The 17,460-nt window shown below is 35.0% G+C and overlaps 2 protein-coding genes and 1 long non-coding RNA gene across 3 annotated transcripts; all 3 read right to left on the reverse strand.

Annotated features, from left to right (window-relative positions):
- Positions 1–185: 185 nt before the first annotated feature.
- On the reverse strand, positions 186–3,198 carry LOC131940943 (uncharacterized). The gene is made up of 8 exons (XM_059299870.1): positions 3,186–3,198; positions 2,954–3,063; positions 2,639–2,825; positions 2,063–2,202; positions 1,474–1,597; positions 1,246–1,363; positions 980–1,085; positions 186–473 (listed from the first exon to the last, which is right to left on the reverse strand). The coding sequence occupies exons 1-8, from the start codon at positions 3,196–3,198 to the stop codon at positions 186–188; spliced, it is 1,086 nt and encodes a 361-aa protein (XP_059155853.1).
- Positions 3,199–3,844: 646 nt separating this feature from the next.
- LOC131940863 (uncharacterized) lies at positions 3,845–6,133 on the reverse strand. Its single transcript, XR_009386589.1, has 4 exons — positions 6,050–6,133; positions 4,328–4,478; positions 4,070–4,152; positions 3,845–3,901 (listed from the first exon to the last, which is right to left on the reverse strand). It is a non-coding gene; the product is annotated as an uncharacterized LOC131940863 (long non-coding RNA).
- A 3,687-nt stretch (positions 6,134–9,820) lies between these two features.
- LOC131940941 (uncharacterized) lies at positions 9,821–16,422 on the reverse strand. Its single transcript, XM_059299866.1, has 8 exons — positions 16,307–16,422; positions 15,134–15,250; positions 14,460–14,597; positions 13,347–13,636; positions 12,494–12,598; positions 11,930–12,088; positions 11,192–11,406; positions 9,821–10,112 (listed from the first exon to the last, which is right to left on the reverse strand). The coding sequence occupies exons 1-8, from the start codon at positions 16,311–16,313 to the stop codon at positions 9,953–9,955; spliced, it is 1,191 nt and encodes a 396-aa protein (XP_059155849.1). The 5' UTR covers positions 16,314–16,422; the 3' UTR covers positions 9,821–9,952.
- Positions 16,423–17,460: the final 1,038 nt, after the last annotated feature.

Raw genomic sequence — 17,460 nt, forward strand, 5'->3', positions numbered from 1 at the left:
GAAAAGAAAGAAATCTCTATGTACCTTCATTATTATAATTTTACATAATTTAATGAATTGACATCTTGGCTGGCTAAAAATAGTGTAAAATATAAACTAAACAAAAATGGACTAAAAATCTATATAAAAAACTAATTTTTATGTTTTCTATTTTAAAATTTAATTTATTTTCACCAGCAATAAAACTATTTAGGTACGACTACATTAAAAGGTTGAAGAACATTTGTTAATAACAAGTGGTAATAATTAAGATTTCCACCTTTATCTTGATCCTTGAGCTGGTGGATTTCCTGCAGCAACATCTCATTCACATCTAGAGCTTCTCTTAATGAGACCTTGACCTCCTCACATTCTTGCTTAAATCTATACATGTTCTCTGTTTGGCTCTCCAAGACCTTGACCTGGTTCTCAAGCTTGTCAATGATTTTTATCAGGTCTCTTGCTTTATTTATCTCTAGCTGCATAGTTTTAACCTGGTTAAAGACATTTTAAAGGAATTTGTTTATTCATTTTAAATTACACTTTTTAAATTACTGTTTGAAAAAGATATTTTTAAAAATTTATTTTCAATTGCACATTTTTACAAAGATTAAAACCCAACTTTGCAAAAGACATTTTAGAAATATTTTTTGTTTCTTCAATTTCAATTGTACACTTTAAAAAAAGATTTTAGATTTTTAAAAATAACTGCCTGTTACAGTTTTTAACTTTGCAAAAGACAAGTTAACTTAAGGTTTTTCAATTTTTTTTCCTGTTGCTTAGTTTTATCTTGCTTAAAGACATTTTAAAAAAGAATTTTGATAGGCATACATTTTTCAGCTCCTTATATTTTTAACATGGTTAAATATATTAACATTTTTTTTACCCCTTAAACTGTTAAAGACATTTTAAAGTAAACTTTGTATTAGCTTTTAATTGCATGAATGATGAATTTTTTTTAATGCGAGGAACCTAAATTACATGGGAAATTACCACAAACCTCTTTTTCAAGCTTGCTTATTTCCTCATTTAAAGAGAGATTTTCTTTCTCTAAAACAAGACTGTAATCTTTGTAGTGTTGAAGTGTCAGGACAGTTTTGTTTAAGCTGTTTAGCATATAGAGTTGAGAATTTAAATTTTAATTTAAACTTCTAGTGGCTAATTTTTTTAAACCTACCGTAATAAGGGTTTTAATGTAAAGTATAATATAAATCTTTTTTTAAATATAAGAAATATTTATCACTTTTAAAAAAATAATCATTTTACCGGTCAAGGTTCAACTCTAACTGATTATATTTCTGTTTCATTTCCTGCAAATCTTCATAGGAATTTTGCATGTCAATTACTTCTTTCAACTTTTTCCTTAGACTGATAATCTCAGAATCTGCAATCCAACCAAGTAAATATAAAAAGTTATAATTAAAAACAAAAACAAGGTTCAAATACAAATGAAACAAAAAATTTAAAGGACTAAACAGAATGTTAATTACTTACCTTTTAAAATTACTTCAGATTTATAATCTTGCAGCAGGAACTGCAACTCTTCTTTTAAACATATTTCATTGTTTAACTGCTGACGTAGTGCTCTAATTTCTAGGTCTTTACTTGAAACAGGTTTCTATGTAACAAAATACAAACTTAATGATTAATCCAGACAACTTTAGTGAGTGGGAAATAAAATAAATCAGAACTTTAAAAAAAAGTTAATGTAATCAAGCAATTGCAATAAATATCATTAACCCTATTTAGACTTTTTGTTTTAAAATTTGTAGTTATAATTAGCCCACAAGAGGTATGTAACTAGTGCAATTGAAAAATTGTTTATATGGTGTGGGATGAACTGAATTGCCATGCAAATTTGAAAGTGAAAACCAGATAATATGAAAATATCCTAAAGCATAACTTCTTATACCAATAAACTTTCAATTGTCTCAGCTCAATTTAATTTGAATACCCAAATTAGCAGACGATATGGAGTTTTTTTTATTTAGGAAGAAAAACATGAGTTTGCTGCAAGAAATAGTGTCATTATAATCAACAGTTTTAAAATAAAGTATTTAAAAAAAAATGTATCTAAAAATACTTCTTGAGTACAAAGAGTTACAGGCTTTGTCTCCTCATAGGTGTTAGATCCTCTCACAGTAGGGACAGTGTTTTTCATCACAGGAGCTTTTCCATTTTTTAGCTTAGTATCTTCAACACTTAAATATACTTTTTTAGACCCTGTAACACATCCAAGAAATTGGCCAGATCAAGTATTTTATTGTAAATATTTCTTCATAAAAATTTCTATCCATTTGTTATATAGGCCTACAGGGGGAAATTGTAGCATAGATGTGAAAGCTACATTTCAAAATTTTATGATTAAAAAAATTGTATAATCAAAGCTACTTAAAAATAATTTTTTTCTACAGAAAATCCACCTTAAGAGTTAACCAACATTTGTTAAAATTAATATAATCGGTAAAAATATAATTAAAATTTCATAACTGAATTATTTCCCCTTAGAAGGGAAGTAATGCAAACGGTTAATTGAATGAGTTTTTTAAAATTAAAATATTTTAATACATTATAAAATAAGCAACAACAAAAACTGAATTTTACACAGAAGACAACATAAAAGTAAAATTGTAACAAGGTTAAGACAGTATTTAGTTACCTGTAACTCCCCTGAGGGTCTGCTCAATCTGTGGACTGAGAACCACCTGGGAAGAATCCACAGGTATGGCTGACTGGATGATTGCCATTATATCCAGGTGCATTTCTGATGGGAGTTGAACTGCTGAGGAGATGAAGTGCTCATGGCTATCTCCAAATGCTCCTATTGCAATGAGCAATACCACAACCTAAGGATATTACAACAGCATAAATTAAATATTATTGATTCAATTGTAAAATTTATTACATTTTTAAAAATTCTGTATACCATTTAATGTAGATTATTAAAGAAAAAAGCATCTATATTTTCATTTACCTTTGCAAGTTCTACTTCAATATCTTTAGGGTTTTCAAAAAAATCACTGGCATTGAATATTTTCTCAAAACAGATGGTTTGGTTGAGCTTAGCATTGTCACAAAAGTAATCTGTTCAAACATTGAGAAAAATTGTAACTAAAACATGAATATTTCAGAATAAAATATAAAATAGTACAGGTGGAAGCTGAATTTGAAGTTGTGAGTTGGTTAGCCTTGGATATAATCATTACATTTTTGTATCATGTATTGTAGCAAGTGTGAGTATATGTATACTTTGTATACTTTACACTGGCTAAGATGTTTTCCAAGGGTAAAAAATAAACACAGCATATATGTCATCAGTGAAATAATATAAAATTAAATAGATAATTAGGAAAAAGAACTTTTAAACAATAATTTTGTTTTATTGATCTTGTGCTTAACTAAAGCATTACAGTAAAATAAAGTAAAGTAAAGTGAAGTGAAGTAAAGTAAAGTAAAGTAAAGTAAAGTAAAGTAAAGTAAAGTAAAGTAAAGTAAAGTAAAGTAAAGTAAAGTAAAGTAAAGTAAAGTAAAGTATAGTAAAGTAAAGTAAAGTAAAGTAAAGTAAAGTAAAGTAAAGTAAAGTAAAGTAAAGTAAAGTAAAGTACCCTTAAGGACCTGGCGCCCCACAGGGCAGGTGAAGTACAGCTTAACTGTTTCTGTGACCTCAGCATATAAATATGCTATATGTACTATTTATATGCTGAGGTCACAGACCATGCTGTCCCACATTTATTGCTTATGAAAGCTGCCCAATGTAGTTATTGTATGATGCAATGTTTAAACCATCTACATCTAATTTTAAATGCTGTTTTTCAGTAAGATTAATTTGTAGCTTTTACTCTTTACAGTACCATTGAGAAAATCTTTAACCAAATGAAGCCTCTCCTCATCAGATTTACACTCACTGTTACATGGATAATCTCTAGAGGAATAATAGAACAAAATATCTTCAATAGAAATAGAGATTATACATATATAAAAAGATTACTATATTAAAACTTTCTTTTTTTGAGATATAATTTATCATTATAGTCTTATAATATAGTTGATGAAGTTTTTTTAAACTAGACATCTTTCATCAAATACTTACAAAATGTTCAGTAAATAGAGGTAGAAGTGTCCACTTTTTAAATGCATTAGCTTTATAACATCATGCCCACCAAGGATATTAATCTTTGAATAAAGGGAAATGACACAAAATGTTAAAATAGCCTAGACAAAAGCATATAGCTTTTAAATGTAAAAATGTCAACATGAATTATATTATTTACCAAGTACTTTAAGAAAGTTTTTAAAAGTTGTCTAAAAAAGTGTATTAATAGAGTATAATATATAAAGTTTTACTTACATATTTTAGAAGAGTGGATTCTTTTTGAGGATCCATTTTAATTATCAGGCAGTGGTGATTTAATCTAAGAGAGGCCTGCTGGTGTGTGGTGTTCAGGTAGGTAAAAGTAAAATGTTAGCAGTCTTCATTACTGCTGCTTAATGATGGTGCACTAAAAATAGAGGAAATTATGGTAATTAATTAGCCTTGCTTTAAAATAAAAGACTAAAAAACTTTTTAAATTCTATTATTGAATGAAATTAGAACAGTGGTTCTTAACCTGGGTTCGATTGAACCCCAAGGTTTTGGTGAGCCAGTCTCAGGGGTTCGGCAGAGGTCAGACACACATCTGGCTGTTATGATTCAAGATTGGATTTTTTCAGAGCAAACAATAGAACTATTAAGAATATGAAACTGGTGGTGTTCTATAACTCCAACCAAAAAGTTTAAGAACCACTGAATTAGAGTTTTGGGTAGGCCTACAATGCCCCATATATATAGTGGTAGTTGTCCATCCTTTAAGACCAGCACCAGATCTAAACTGTTTATATAAATGTTTTAATAGTATAAAAACAAAAATTAATGGCTAGATCTACTAGTCATGTTACATCACCGAAACCCTAAAGACTCAGGTAGATAGATCTAGATGATGTGGAGATAGACCTATGGAGTTAAGGCAACTCTGAGTGGAAGAAGCTAGTGAAGCAGGCCAAAGCCCTCCTTGCTATAGAGCAGGGGTCTCCAAACTTTTCAGTCTGAGGGCCGCATTAACTATCAAATTTCAGTTCGGGGGCCAGTTTCTTCCAGGCATGTCTTTGATTTTTCTGGGCAAAGTTCCTCAGCAATCACCAACTAACGAATTTTCCTTGGACAAAAAGATCTCCGTGGGCAGGATGAGAGGACTTCGTGGGCCGCATCCGGCCCGCGGGCCGTAGTTTGGAGACCCCTGCTATAGAGCAACGCGGACAGATGGTTAGATAACAAAAGTCAGCTTCAGAGTTTTTTCCAAGCATCACTTCCTGGACAAAACAGAATTTATAAAAACATACTTTTACCAGTGTCCGCCACCCCCGAAAATGTTGTCTCCCCCCCCCCCCCCGGGAGAAAAAAGCCTGAAAAAACACTGGTCAGCTTTTAAGGAGTTGGTTATTAAGTACTAAAATCTCAAAACTATTAATATGGCTTTTTAAATTGAAAGTACAAAAGTAGGCCAATAGGTCTAGCCTTTTCCTATTTTGATAGCCATTCCAACATGTTTGCTGACTAGACAATATATAGATCTAGTATATAATCTAGATCTACTTAGTGTGCCAATGTTGATTTTGGACAGTTACAGTACACTGAGTACAGTTACCTGAGATCTAGTCTAGAGAAGTCTAGAATCTAGATTTAGATCTTGTAATTCTAGTTCAAGCTGAATGAGTTTGCTTGTGTGGCTGAAACTATCATAATCATAAACTATTATTATAGGTGAATTTACTAATAAAACTAGTTACTAGGCCTATACATTTATTATAATAAATAAACCAGCTGTGATTGTGATGACTGATGAGTGTGCTAAAAAACTAAAAAGTTAAAAATAATTCCTAGATTCTAGATCTAGATATCTAGATCTAGATCTAGATCTAGATTCTAGATCTAATCTATCTAGAATCTAGACATAGATCTTCAATTAAAATTAAAACCACAGATTATTAACCCGAGTTAAAAAAAAATCGAAGATGCGAGTTTCCACAAACTTACCACAACCATAACAAACACACAAGTTAAGTGTGTTGTTTTGTGTGTACGCTTGAATCAAATCTTGTTGACACAGTTCACACAGTGTGTTGGCCTGTTTTTATCGCCGCTGGTGTCTATTTTACTAGATTTCTCAATTTAAAAAAACAGCTTTAAAATGGAATAATTCGGAGGCTCTTTTATCTTGCTCCGAAATTAAATAGTTGTCGACAACTGAGACTTATTTTAAAGCCATTTGCGTCTACCTTTCTATATCGTGCTAATATTAAGGCAAGTGGAACATAAAGCCATTACACATGAGATCAGGTAGGCCTATGGCCAAAGTCAGCCTGAGCGGTCAAGCGGAAAAACGATTGTTCTCATTGATAAAACGCGTCACCCAAATTAAAGGAAAGGTGTGTGTGTTTCTCAGGTGTATAAATTTCTAGATATAGACAGATCGTAAAAAGATTTAGCCTACTCTGACCACGCTTAAAACTTAGAAGCCCCGAGCAGGGGCGGAACTACAGTGCCGCCAGACCCCGCAATGCGGGGGGGCCCGGGTCGTTTAGGGGCCCACAGCCGACCATAATCAATTTTTTTACAGCTAAAAAAAAATAATTTTCTTGCATTTTTGACTTCATGGTTGTGTTTTGTAAAAAGAAGACTGTAGCTGCGGTTTCATTATCTTTATTCTATAGACGCTATCCCGAGTCCTCCTTTTTTCTCCTACAATCAGACACACGCTGTTGTGCTGTTGTCGGCAAAAATTCTTTTGAAAATAAATCCATCGCGTGAAAGATAGGTAAACGTTCTAACCACTTCCATGACTTATCTCCCTTTTTTAAATAGTCAAATGTGTGTGCTCTTAAGCACCTTTTAATAGATTTGCACTAAACAAATTAAAGAGCAGTTACTTCTCTTAGTTATTATTTTAAAAAAAAAAACATAATAAAGAACGACAAAGCATAAAAATGAAATGTATTTAAAACTAATAATATAAATACAAAAAAACATGAACATAAACATAACTCAAGAAACCATTACAAATACAAAGCTTTCATGCTTCATTTTCTTTTGACCTACTTGCCTACAGGAAGTATTATAAAAAACATATTTAAACAGAGATTTTCATATCAGACGAAATTACGTGTCTGAGGCGAATAAAAAAAATTCATATCAGACGAATAGCACGCATACAACTGACGTGTTGTTGTAATTTTTTTTCAAAACTAAGAATTTTTTAAAAAACTCGAACAAGCCCGAAATGAGTACTCGATGTTGGTATTTTCGTATTTTGTAAAATATATATATATATATATATCTATGGGGCCCAAAAAATTTCTTTGCGGGGTGGCCTTTCTTTTCTAGTTCCGCCACTGGCCCCGAGGCCATTTATAATTTAGCTGTGTTTAGCTGTTAGCTTCTTCTAAAAATCGTTGTTCTCTATTTTCACTTGCCAAGCAACAATTTGATTAAAAAAATAACATGTTGGTAACATTGTATTATATCAATTTCAATGGGAAACGAAAATTATATAAATTAAATATAATTAATCCAATTATAAAGGAATAACACATTAATAGCAGACATATTATTCGAAATAAAAGAACGTAAATATAAAAAAAAAATTGAATAAAAAATGAAGGTTGGCTATAAAATAAGTGATCGTACACTTGCATGTATTTCAAATTCCAATCATTATTCCATCAGAGCACACACGTTAAGAAAGACTCGGAGTAACTTCAAATTAGTGGAAGTGTCTGTGGTGTCATAAAGTCGGGTATCCCCTGTCTCAGTTCTCACCCCTCTCACCCCCTTTGGGGTTACACATTAAGTTAGCCTATGACAACAGCCAATTACAGTGTGTAGGAGCCAAGTACGGCAATATAGAGTGGACCTATGGCAGCAAAAGAACACAGGGAGACAACACCAGTTACCTCAAGTCTAATATTATCCCAAGTGTGTGGTCAAGGCGGTTACAACAATAACCAGAGGCAGAGAGGGAGAGAGAGAAACGGGCGAACAAAACCGCTATGGTTGAATGCGGTTTTGATCGATACAATGACAAAGAGTAGGTCTGGGGTGGAAAGTTTGTGTGTGAAGTGAGTTGCGAGTAGGTATAGCTTACCTCAAAACTGGCGCCATTTTATTTCATGACATTTACATTTTCTATAATCGGTTGTTTCGGCTACTGGGGTAGCATTCGTCATTATAGTTAACATCATCGTTGTGGGGGGGGGGGGGGGGGGGGAGGATGGGGGGGGGGGAAGAGGGAGTGGGGAGACAGTGAGTCAAGGCTGAGTGGAAAAGGACGCCCTATGGATTCTCCTATGGTTTTCCAAAAATACGGATCAAAACATTGACTTTCTACTTTCTATCTAGTGTTTTGATATCAATAGATAGTTCGTTGTTTAGTTTCATCATCCGCTCTTAAAAATAAGCTTCTTATCAAAATAAATCTGGGTTAAGGGAAATAGTATTTGATCAAGCTGTAACAACTCCAACTATCGTACTTGTAGAATTTGTTTAATCGTGTGACTTAAGCCTGATGAAACTGCTTTTACTAACAGGTGAAGCGGTGGATGGTGGTCAGGGGCGGATTGAGCTTGAGCGAGGCCCCCGGCTGAAATTTTTTGGGGGTCCCTGACTGCAGTCCTCTCAGCCCACCCTCTTAATCCGCTACTGATGGTGGTTACCTGGCGCCAAAATAAAGCAAAACAGGAGCTTTAGGCAGGTGGGGCTCGTCAGCATTGTTAAGGGGATTCCTATAGGAGAGGAACCACTCTGATTTTAAATTCCCGATGCCTTGCAGTCAAATGGCTTCAGGAGTAAACATCGAGGAAAGATCAGGTGTGGAAGCCCGTAGTCGATAGGAGGACTACCAGCTCTGGTCCCCCTTCGAAGCTTTTGGTACCATATGTGATGCCTAGCGTTCCGGCAAGTGGAGAGAGGGATTGTGACGCATGAGCGACCCCCGATCTCATAATTTGACGCCCCAAGTACGCACCCAGGAGGGTAACCTGAAGAAGATAACATTTTAATCTCTGGACGCAAATCCATTGTCTCACGAGACAAAATAAGCCATATGTATGTATGTATAAGTCGCAGGACGTCTCTGAATCAGCCCAGCCATTGTTTCTTCTAGGCGTCTCTGAGGGGGGGGGAGCGCCCCGAACGAAATGAAATTTATATAGAAAACATATACTTTTACCAGTGTCCGCCCCCCGCCCCCCGACTCACGTTAGGAAAAGTAATGGTGGCTGGGAATAGTGCTGACCACACCATAATATAGTTTTTTCATGATGTTACAGTTTCAACCTTTTGATTATGTAACTTATTGATTTTATATATATATATATATATATATATATATATATATATATATATATATATATATATATATATATATATATATATATATATATATATATATATATATAATGTACAGAGAAACTTTCCGTGCCCCACTAAGACACCTATGGCATTCGGAAATAGAAAGTCAACCTTTTATATTAAGCCGAATCGCCAATACACATGAGCTGATGACTTGGACTTTGCAAAATAGCATTGTCTTAGGATATGCAGGCTAAAAACTTACAAACAAACTCGATGGAAGTTATGTCATTGTGGAATGGGCTCGACATCCATATTTAGTTATTACAAATTGTGTGACATCAAATGATATGTCTCGTTTTCGTTTATTTACTAGTCCTTCATCACTTCCAGCAGAACTCATGCATGCACATTTCCCAACGAATTAGTTTAATTAGTCTAAATCCCAACACACCACATTACTCAACTCGCTGTTAGCAGTAAGTAAATAGATTAACACATGTCTTTCCATTTTGAATTTAATACATGATAATTGTTACATTATGTCTTTTTAGTGAGTGAAGTAATATAACAATAATCACACACAAATTTTCACACTTTGTTCAGATGTTTTTCTAACGAGTTGAAATACTGGGGCATATACTCAGTCCGGTTGATTTTGACTTTGAAATTTAGATCAGGGGAGATAACACGAAATATTTCTTTATTGAAGAGTATCGCGGTTATCATCCCTAGTGCTGACTGGTCGAATCTATGGAACAAACAACAAAAACAAGAATAGATAATGGTAACTGTAAAGTAATAATATCAGATATTTCACTCTTTGTGTTATCATCTGTTTGTTATTATACTGTATTACTCTGCCCGAAAACCAGTTAAGACAAACGGGCTCTCTACTTTTTAATAGTGCTTCATAAGTAAAAAGTAATGATTCTTTTTTTTTTAGACCCAGCGAGCTATTGGGCAAATGAAGTAGAGTTTATTGTTTTCTTGACCTCGGTGCATGAATGGATGGTGTGCTCAACACAATATCCAGCCGCATTTACTCTCCTTAATAACACGCCTCTCGTTGCACAAATCACGCATATCTTAGCAAAAGTTACGTATTCGCGGGCATAAATCACACCTCTTAGCACAAGCCTCGCCTCTCTTACCAAATCACGCCTCCGCTGGCATAAGTCTCGCATCTCTTAGCACACGCCTTGCCTCTCTTAGACAAGTCACGCCTTTCTTAGCACAAGTCAAGCCTCTCTTAGCACAAGTTCCGCCTCTGCTAGCATGTCACACCCCTCTAACTATAAGTCACGCCTCTCTTAGCACAAGTCAAGCTTCCGCTGGCATAAGTTACACCCCCTCTTAGCACAAGTCACACCTCTCTTAGCACTGTTCACGCCTCTTTTAGCACAATTCACGTTATCTTAGCACGAACTATGCCTCTTTTAGCACAAGTCACGCCTCTCTTAGCAAAACTCACGCCTCTCTTAGCACAAGTCACACCCCTCTAAGCACACGTCACGCCTCTCATGGCACAAGTCACGCCTATCTTAGCACAAGTCACGCCTATCTTAACACAAGTCACGCCTCCGCTGGCATAAACTCACGCATCTCTTAGCATAAGTCACTCCCTAATAACCGAATAGATTCCTATCGGACAGCGTAAATTATATAGCCAACAGCTCCTTATCAACACATAATAAAATTAAATAAAGTAGCTAACACTAACAGCTTACATTGAAATGATCACTAAGTAGCTAACACCAACAGCTTACATTGAAATGATCAGTAAGTAGTTAACACCAACAGCTTACCTCACACTATGATAAATCTCACCTGTGACACCTGTGGTAAGCCACGGGGCTTTTACAGCTCCGCACCGACTCCGGTGAAGCCACCGGACAGATGCACTCGGGCACCAGGGCGCACTTGGCCCACGGCTCCAGAATGGCTCGGGCGTTGAACACATCTCTCCTGTACACAGCTATCCCCGCCAAAAGGTGGGGGAACGGGTCGAAAGCACACGGCTTCTCTTCGAAGTAATCGAAGGCCTTCATGACAAAGTATTAATAAATATATTACATATTATCAACATCCGCATGATATAAAACAAAAGTTAACTCAATATGTTGGTGATTATATGTTTAACATTTTCACCACACACAATTTTTTAATTCAAATACACAATTTCACAAGATTTATAATTTTATGAAAAAAAAAGAACAACAAATAAACCTAAATTAGGCAATTGAATTACAAAGTATATGAACAACATTTACGTTCTGAGGTCTTCAAAATAATATCGCAAAGTAATATACAATTTCGTCTTTAGGTGTACACAATAGGAATTGAACATGTTGACATTTTATCTTAATCTAATAATTTATATTTATGTTGTTTTCCAATCAGATTCTCTTTGACGTTCAAATTTCCCAGTGTATTTAAATATCAATGATTTACCTACATTATTTACTTGTATTAATAAATCGTTTGAAAAAAATACTGTTCCTTACATTAATGTATTGTTTGATGAACATTTACCTGTAATTATACATGGTTTAAGTCCCTATTTACCTGAATTAATGTGTCTATCGGTATCCTGTCTTCGTGTGGGCGACGGAACAATTGTAACCCGATGTCTGTCGCTCGTTTCATCACATCAATAATTCCCTCAGTCCATCGGATGGTAGAGTCTTGGTATATAAACACTTTCCTAGCTCTCTCCATCATTGCCTGATTATATATATATATATATATATATATATATATATATATATATATATATATATATATATATATATATATATATATATATATATATATATATATATATATATATATACATATATATATATATGTATAGGGGGTGCCAAATTGAATGTTCGCTCCGGGCCCGCGGGGGAGGGGGGGGGGGGGGGGGGTAGAGGTAGCTACGCCCTCTGGTTCTGTGTTGGGTATGCTGTGTATTGCTGTGTATTGTCGTTTAGTGATACATATAAATATATAACTTTTCAAGACCGTCTGTGTTGTTTTATGTGTAGTAGGAGAGCCAATTACAGCTACAACTAATTTTAAATGTTAAGGTTTCAAGACATCACATCAGTAACACTTGTATAAATGTAACTTGTATAAACTTACTCTCATGATGATCGGCTTCCACGCATAGCAGTAGTTTTTTTTCACATGAGGTGGGAATCTTTCACTGGGGAATTTTATCACCTTACACCGGCAGTGCTTTTCTGTCTGGAGAGTTACAAATGACGCAATATGAAGAACACTGTAACAAACAAATACGTTTTAGAATAACATCTAGCTGTTTGATTTCACTTATCTGCAATACAGACTTCGCATGGAAAATATGAACCTGCTGCAGATTTGTATGAATTTTATTAGGAAAAAAAATTGTTCTCTTTTCAGCGTTTTTTTCCCAGGAATATTTCAGGACGAAATAGAAAAAAAAAAACCGTTATTGATAAAGAAAGTAGATATATACTTTAAACTATCATCTGACCATCCTGGAGGTTCCAAGTTTCTCTCCACCCTCGGGAAAAAATGTCTGAAAGAAACCCTGCATTAATTTACATAGAATGTACTTCCTAGTCTTTTTTTATGGTCTTTCTGGAAGAACGGAATCTAAAGGATAGTTTGTAATAATATAATTGTGTTGGACGAAATCCCGTTTAATATTACACTTGACTCGGGAAGATGAGGTTCGTTAGTTGGGGACAGCCACTCTTCTAGGAGAGACAACTCTAAAATAAAAAAAAACAGCTGCCTTGTAGTTTGTTCTTGGTTGGACAAAGGCTATGGAAGCAATTCCAAAAAGAAAAGTTGGCTGAAATCGCAGCCAATGGGCTCAATGGTGCATAACCATTTGACACGTATCCTTAATTGTGTTGGAGGGAATCCCTTCCAACATTAAAATTAAGAACAGAGAAGAAGAAGAAATATTACAATTGAGAACGAAGAAGAAGAAGAAGTAGATACATACCTCTTGTCTCTGTTCCAATGTCAGTCCTATATCAAACAACACTACGGTGAGATTTTCAACCAATGGGAACACGACGTTGTGGAGGTTATAAAACATGGCCTGCGTCTCGTGGTAGTGATCGGACGAACTTGCTGACATGATGATGACGTCATTCTCGGGTATTGTTTTGCCGATCGCTAAAATATCAAGCAGTGTTTCGTCTTTCAAGTAGAATTTAGCAGACGTCAAAGTATTCAGTAGATTACCTTCCAAGTTTGTTTGTAATGGTTTTGAGCAATTACTTGTGCAGGCTGAAAAATATCGAAAATTTATTTTAAAAGTTAAAAAAAAAATCTATCTATCAAAATATATCAATTTACGAGGAATTCTAGATTGGTATTTTAGATTAGTCGGCACAAAAGCCCATACAAAAAATACCATCAAACACCACCATCCTCCCTTGTAAACCCCCAACCGTCATCATCCCATCCCACTGACCAGTATTTCTTCCAGGCGTCTCATCGGGGGGGGGGGGGGGTCCACCCCACGACCACCGAAGAAAGTCTACCGCCCTCCCCCCGAACGAAATTTAGTTTAAATAAAAAAATATATAATTTTAACAGTGGTCCCCCCCCCCCCCCGAAAATTTCAAGTGTCCCCCCGGAGAAAAAAGTCTGGAAGATACACTGCCACTGCCACACCACACCACGCACTTTGTTGTACAGGCATCCTTAACCCACACCAGATCGTCACGCTTCCAAATATGTTGGTGTTAGGGGCAGTGATGGAGGGCTGTGGAATGAATAGCTTTGAAGTTATGGCTGGCTGGGGTGGGGGGGGGGGAAGGGGGCACTTGAGTGAGGTTTGAGGGCTTTAGGAGACGGATTTGCGTTAAGGGGGGGGGGGGGAAGTATAGGGCAGTAGATATGGGGCAGAATTGGCTACTTGAGTACAACGTCCGAGGGCAGATGCGTGGGGTGGTATTTCCTGAGCCACGATTTGTACAAACTCATTAAATCCTAATTTCTTCAACGTGAGTTAAACAAAAATGCCACGCAAATATAACAACGTGAAAACATTCACATAACAGTAATTTCATGACAATATGACATCTTTAATTGACCAACTATTTACCACGTGCCGATGCATTGCACGGCTGTGTATAGCTCTCAGCTGGAGTTGAAATGTTGTATGTGGTTATCTCATGTAGCCTTAACACCAGCTGACACTGTTGGGGCGTCAACTCCGGCTTGCATCTCTGAAGTTTTTTATCTGTAGTTTTTGTTGAAAGACAGCTTAATACTTCTTCAATTTATCAGATAGCGGAAATATTTTACACGATATCATACATATGTTGATAAAAGTAAAAGCTCTATGCCTTTAGTTTTAAACTTATATTTGTGTTCATACTTTCTCAAACGACCATATTTACATATTATAGAATGTAATTAAAAAATGTATATATTCCCAAACCCAGGGCAGCGCAGGGAATATTCTGCTTAACGTGTACACATATCATGACACTTTACAGTTAAGTTTATCTCAAATGCCAGAACCGGTACGGCTAGTATATGTATAACCATATCCATTTGGATATGTAATTACACAAAAAATATATCATAATATATTATTATCATGATATCATGATATATATATATATATATATATATATATATATATATATATATATATATATATATATATATATATATATATATTATATATATATATATATATATATATATGTGTGTGTGTGTGTGTACAAGTATATGAATGTCATTAAAAATATATGTATTTGTTTTCGTTACCTTGCAAAAATCTGGTTTTCTTTGACAAAGGTCTATAAATGAGACAGTAATATATCGTTGTTAGGGTAAAGAGAAGAAATCCGCACAGTTTTAATTTGTTCCGTTTCTTTCGGAGAGCTACAAAACAAAGCAAATTAGAACAAAGCACAATGAAGACTTATTTTTTTATAAAATATAAAAATCTAAACTATGTTTCTAATCCACAGAGGTATAATGATTTATACAGTGATAAACTGTTTTTAACAAAAGAATAATTAAATATTGGTTTAAGACAGCATGGAGATCGGCGTGACTAAGGGGGGGGGGGGGGAGGGGAGGGATGTGCTCGGCTGCTAGCCCAAAGTCTTGAGTTCGGCTCTTGGTCCGGACAAAAGATTATACGACGTTCCAGATTTACCCAGCTCCGATGTTAGTTAGATTTAAAGATGCTTGGCATTGTGCTGATGAACACACCATTCCTTTATATACTATGGTTAAATAACATATGAACTCTGTTTCATCTTTCCTATTCTTCTTCTTCTTCTTCGTTCTTAATTTTTAGTGTTGGAAGGGATTGAACTCGAGACTTTTCAGTTTACCGAAATATGCTTTACCGACTCGACCACGCCGACCCCTTTCCAGCACAATCAAGTATACGTGTCAAATGGTTATGCGCCATTGAGTCCATTGACTCCGATTTCAGCCTGCTTTTCTTTTTGGATTTGCTTCCATAGCTTTTGTCCAACCAAGAACAAACTACAAGGCAGCAGTTGTTTGATTTTGTAGTTGTCTCTCCTAGAAGAGTGGCTGTCCCCAGCTAACGAGCCTCATCTGCCCGAGGGTTCGAACTCGAGACTTTTCGGGTTAGCAACCATGAATCTTCCCTATGAATCGTTAAATTTAAATGGGAACATCACTTTTACATATAAGACTTAGATCTAGTATCAACAAAATAAAAAAAAACACCTTTTTCCTCCAACACCAACCATCAAAACAGATCTTGGACATGAGCTCTACAAAACACTTAAATGCCGACCAACTATACAAAATCCAATATATATTGGCCCTGGCATCAGCTAACAGGTTAACATTTATCTAACACTCAGCTGTTAAACACATTAGTTAACAATAGAGAGCTGTCAAAAATAGTTGATAACTTTCTATTATTTATCAAAATGAAAATTGTATGCAAACCTTTCATGGTAAACACGTAAGCATAGTTTTAAATGCAAGATAAAGACAGTACACTGTTATATTGCTTATATTTTATGTAGACCTATACATTGATAGCCTTCTATATTGGCATTTTTTTTAGCTGGAGTGTGTGACCTTCTATATTTATAGAGTTTTTGAACGGAAGTTCAAATTGAAAAATCCGCAAAAACGCGCAAACTCAAAAATGAGCTGATTCAAACAAATTATAGTTATTATACTAATATATTTTCATGTTTCTTAGAAAGGGAGTTTTATTTTGCTACAATGTAACTACAATGGGACGGAGTGGTCTAGCGGTAGAGAGCTGGACTGCTAACCCGTAAGTCTCGAGTTCGAATCCGGGTTCAAGTCAGTAGACCGTCCCTGAGTCCACCCAACCCTGATGGGTACCTAACTCACGTTAGGGAGAGTAAAGGCGGCTGGGCATAGTGCTGACCACACTATCTCTACATATGCCGAGGTCACAGAAACAAGTGAACTCTACATCACTTGCCCCATAGACCGTCAGGTTTGAAAGGGAAACTTTACTTTACTTACAATGTAACTACATGTTATCTTTCATAGATAAATGTAAAAGATATACATATTTTTAATTTTCGTTACTTTTGAAATATCTGGTAAAATCTGACAAATGTTTAACAAAGAAAAGCGTGGGTCTCTTCTTAAATATTAGTAAGTATTATTAAGTAAAACGATGCATCATTTGAAAATAGCCTTTGTAGTCAATATTAAATACAAAGTATCAAACGTATTTTAAGAAACAATTTGATATAAATCTTAATTTAAATATGACTTATTTGGACATTGTATAAGTAATACTCCTATCAACTTACTCTCGTTATAATCGGCTTCCACGTATAACAATAGTTTTTTTTTTCACATGAGGTGGGAATCTTTCACTGGGGAATTTTATCACCTTACACCGGCAGTGCTTTTCTGTCTGGAAAGTTACAAAGAGGTAATAAAAGTAAACAAATACCTTTGAGAGTATTAATAGCTGTTTATTTCACTTATATCTGCAACACGGGTTTCGTGTGAACCTTCTGAAAATTTTAAGAACTTTATTTGAACTAAATTTCATTGTTCTTATTTTTTTTGGTCACATCCTTTTTTGTGTTTCTTTACGGGTTGGG

This window comes from Physella acuta, unplaced genomic scaffold (genome assembly GCF_028476545.2).
Source record: "Physella acuta isolate Inbredline_101_S28 unplaced genomic scaffold, ASM2847654v3 ptg000335l, whole genome shotgun sequence".
Lineage (NCBI taxonomy): Eukaryota > Metazoa > Mollusca > Gastropoda > Physidae > Physella > Physella acuta.

Excerpts from the sequence above, each read along its gene's own strand:
- LOC131940943 (XM_059299870.1), bottom strand. Across the intron at positions 1,364-1,473 it reads ATCTGAAGTAATTTTAAAAG|ATTCTGAGATTATCAGTCTA; the intron begins GTAAGTAATTAA and ends GTTGGATTGCAG. Across the intron at positions 474-979 it reads TAAGCAAGCTTGAAAAAGAG|GTTAAAACTATGCAGCTAGA; the intron begins GTTTGTGGTAAT and ends GTCTTTAACCAG.
- LOC131940941 (XM_059299866.1), bottom strand. Across the intron at positions 14,598-15,133 it reads GAAAACCAGATTTTTGCAAG|ATAAAAAACTTCAGAGATGC; the intron begins GTAACGAAAACA and ends CAAAAACTACAG. Across the intron at positions 10,113-11,191 it reads GCTTACCACAGGTGTCACAG|ATTCGACCAGTCAGCACTAG; the intron begins GTGAGATTTATC and ends TTTGTTCCATAG.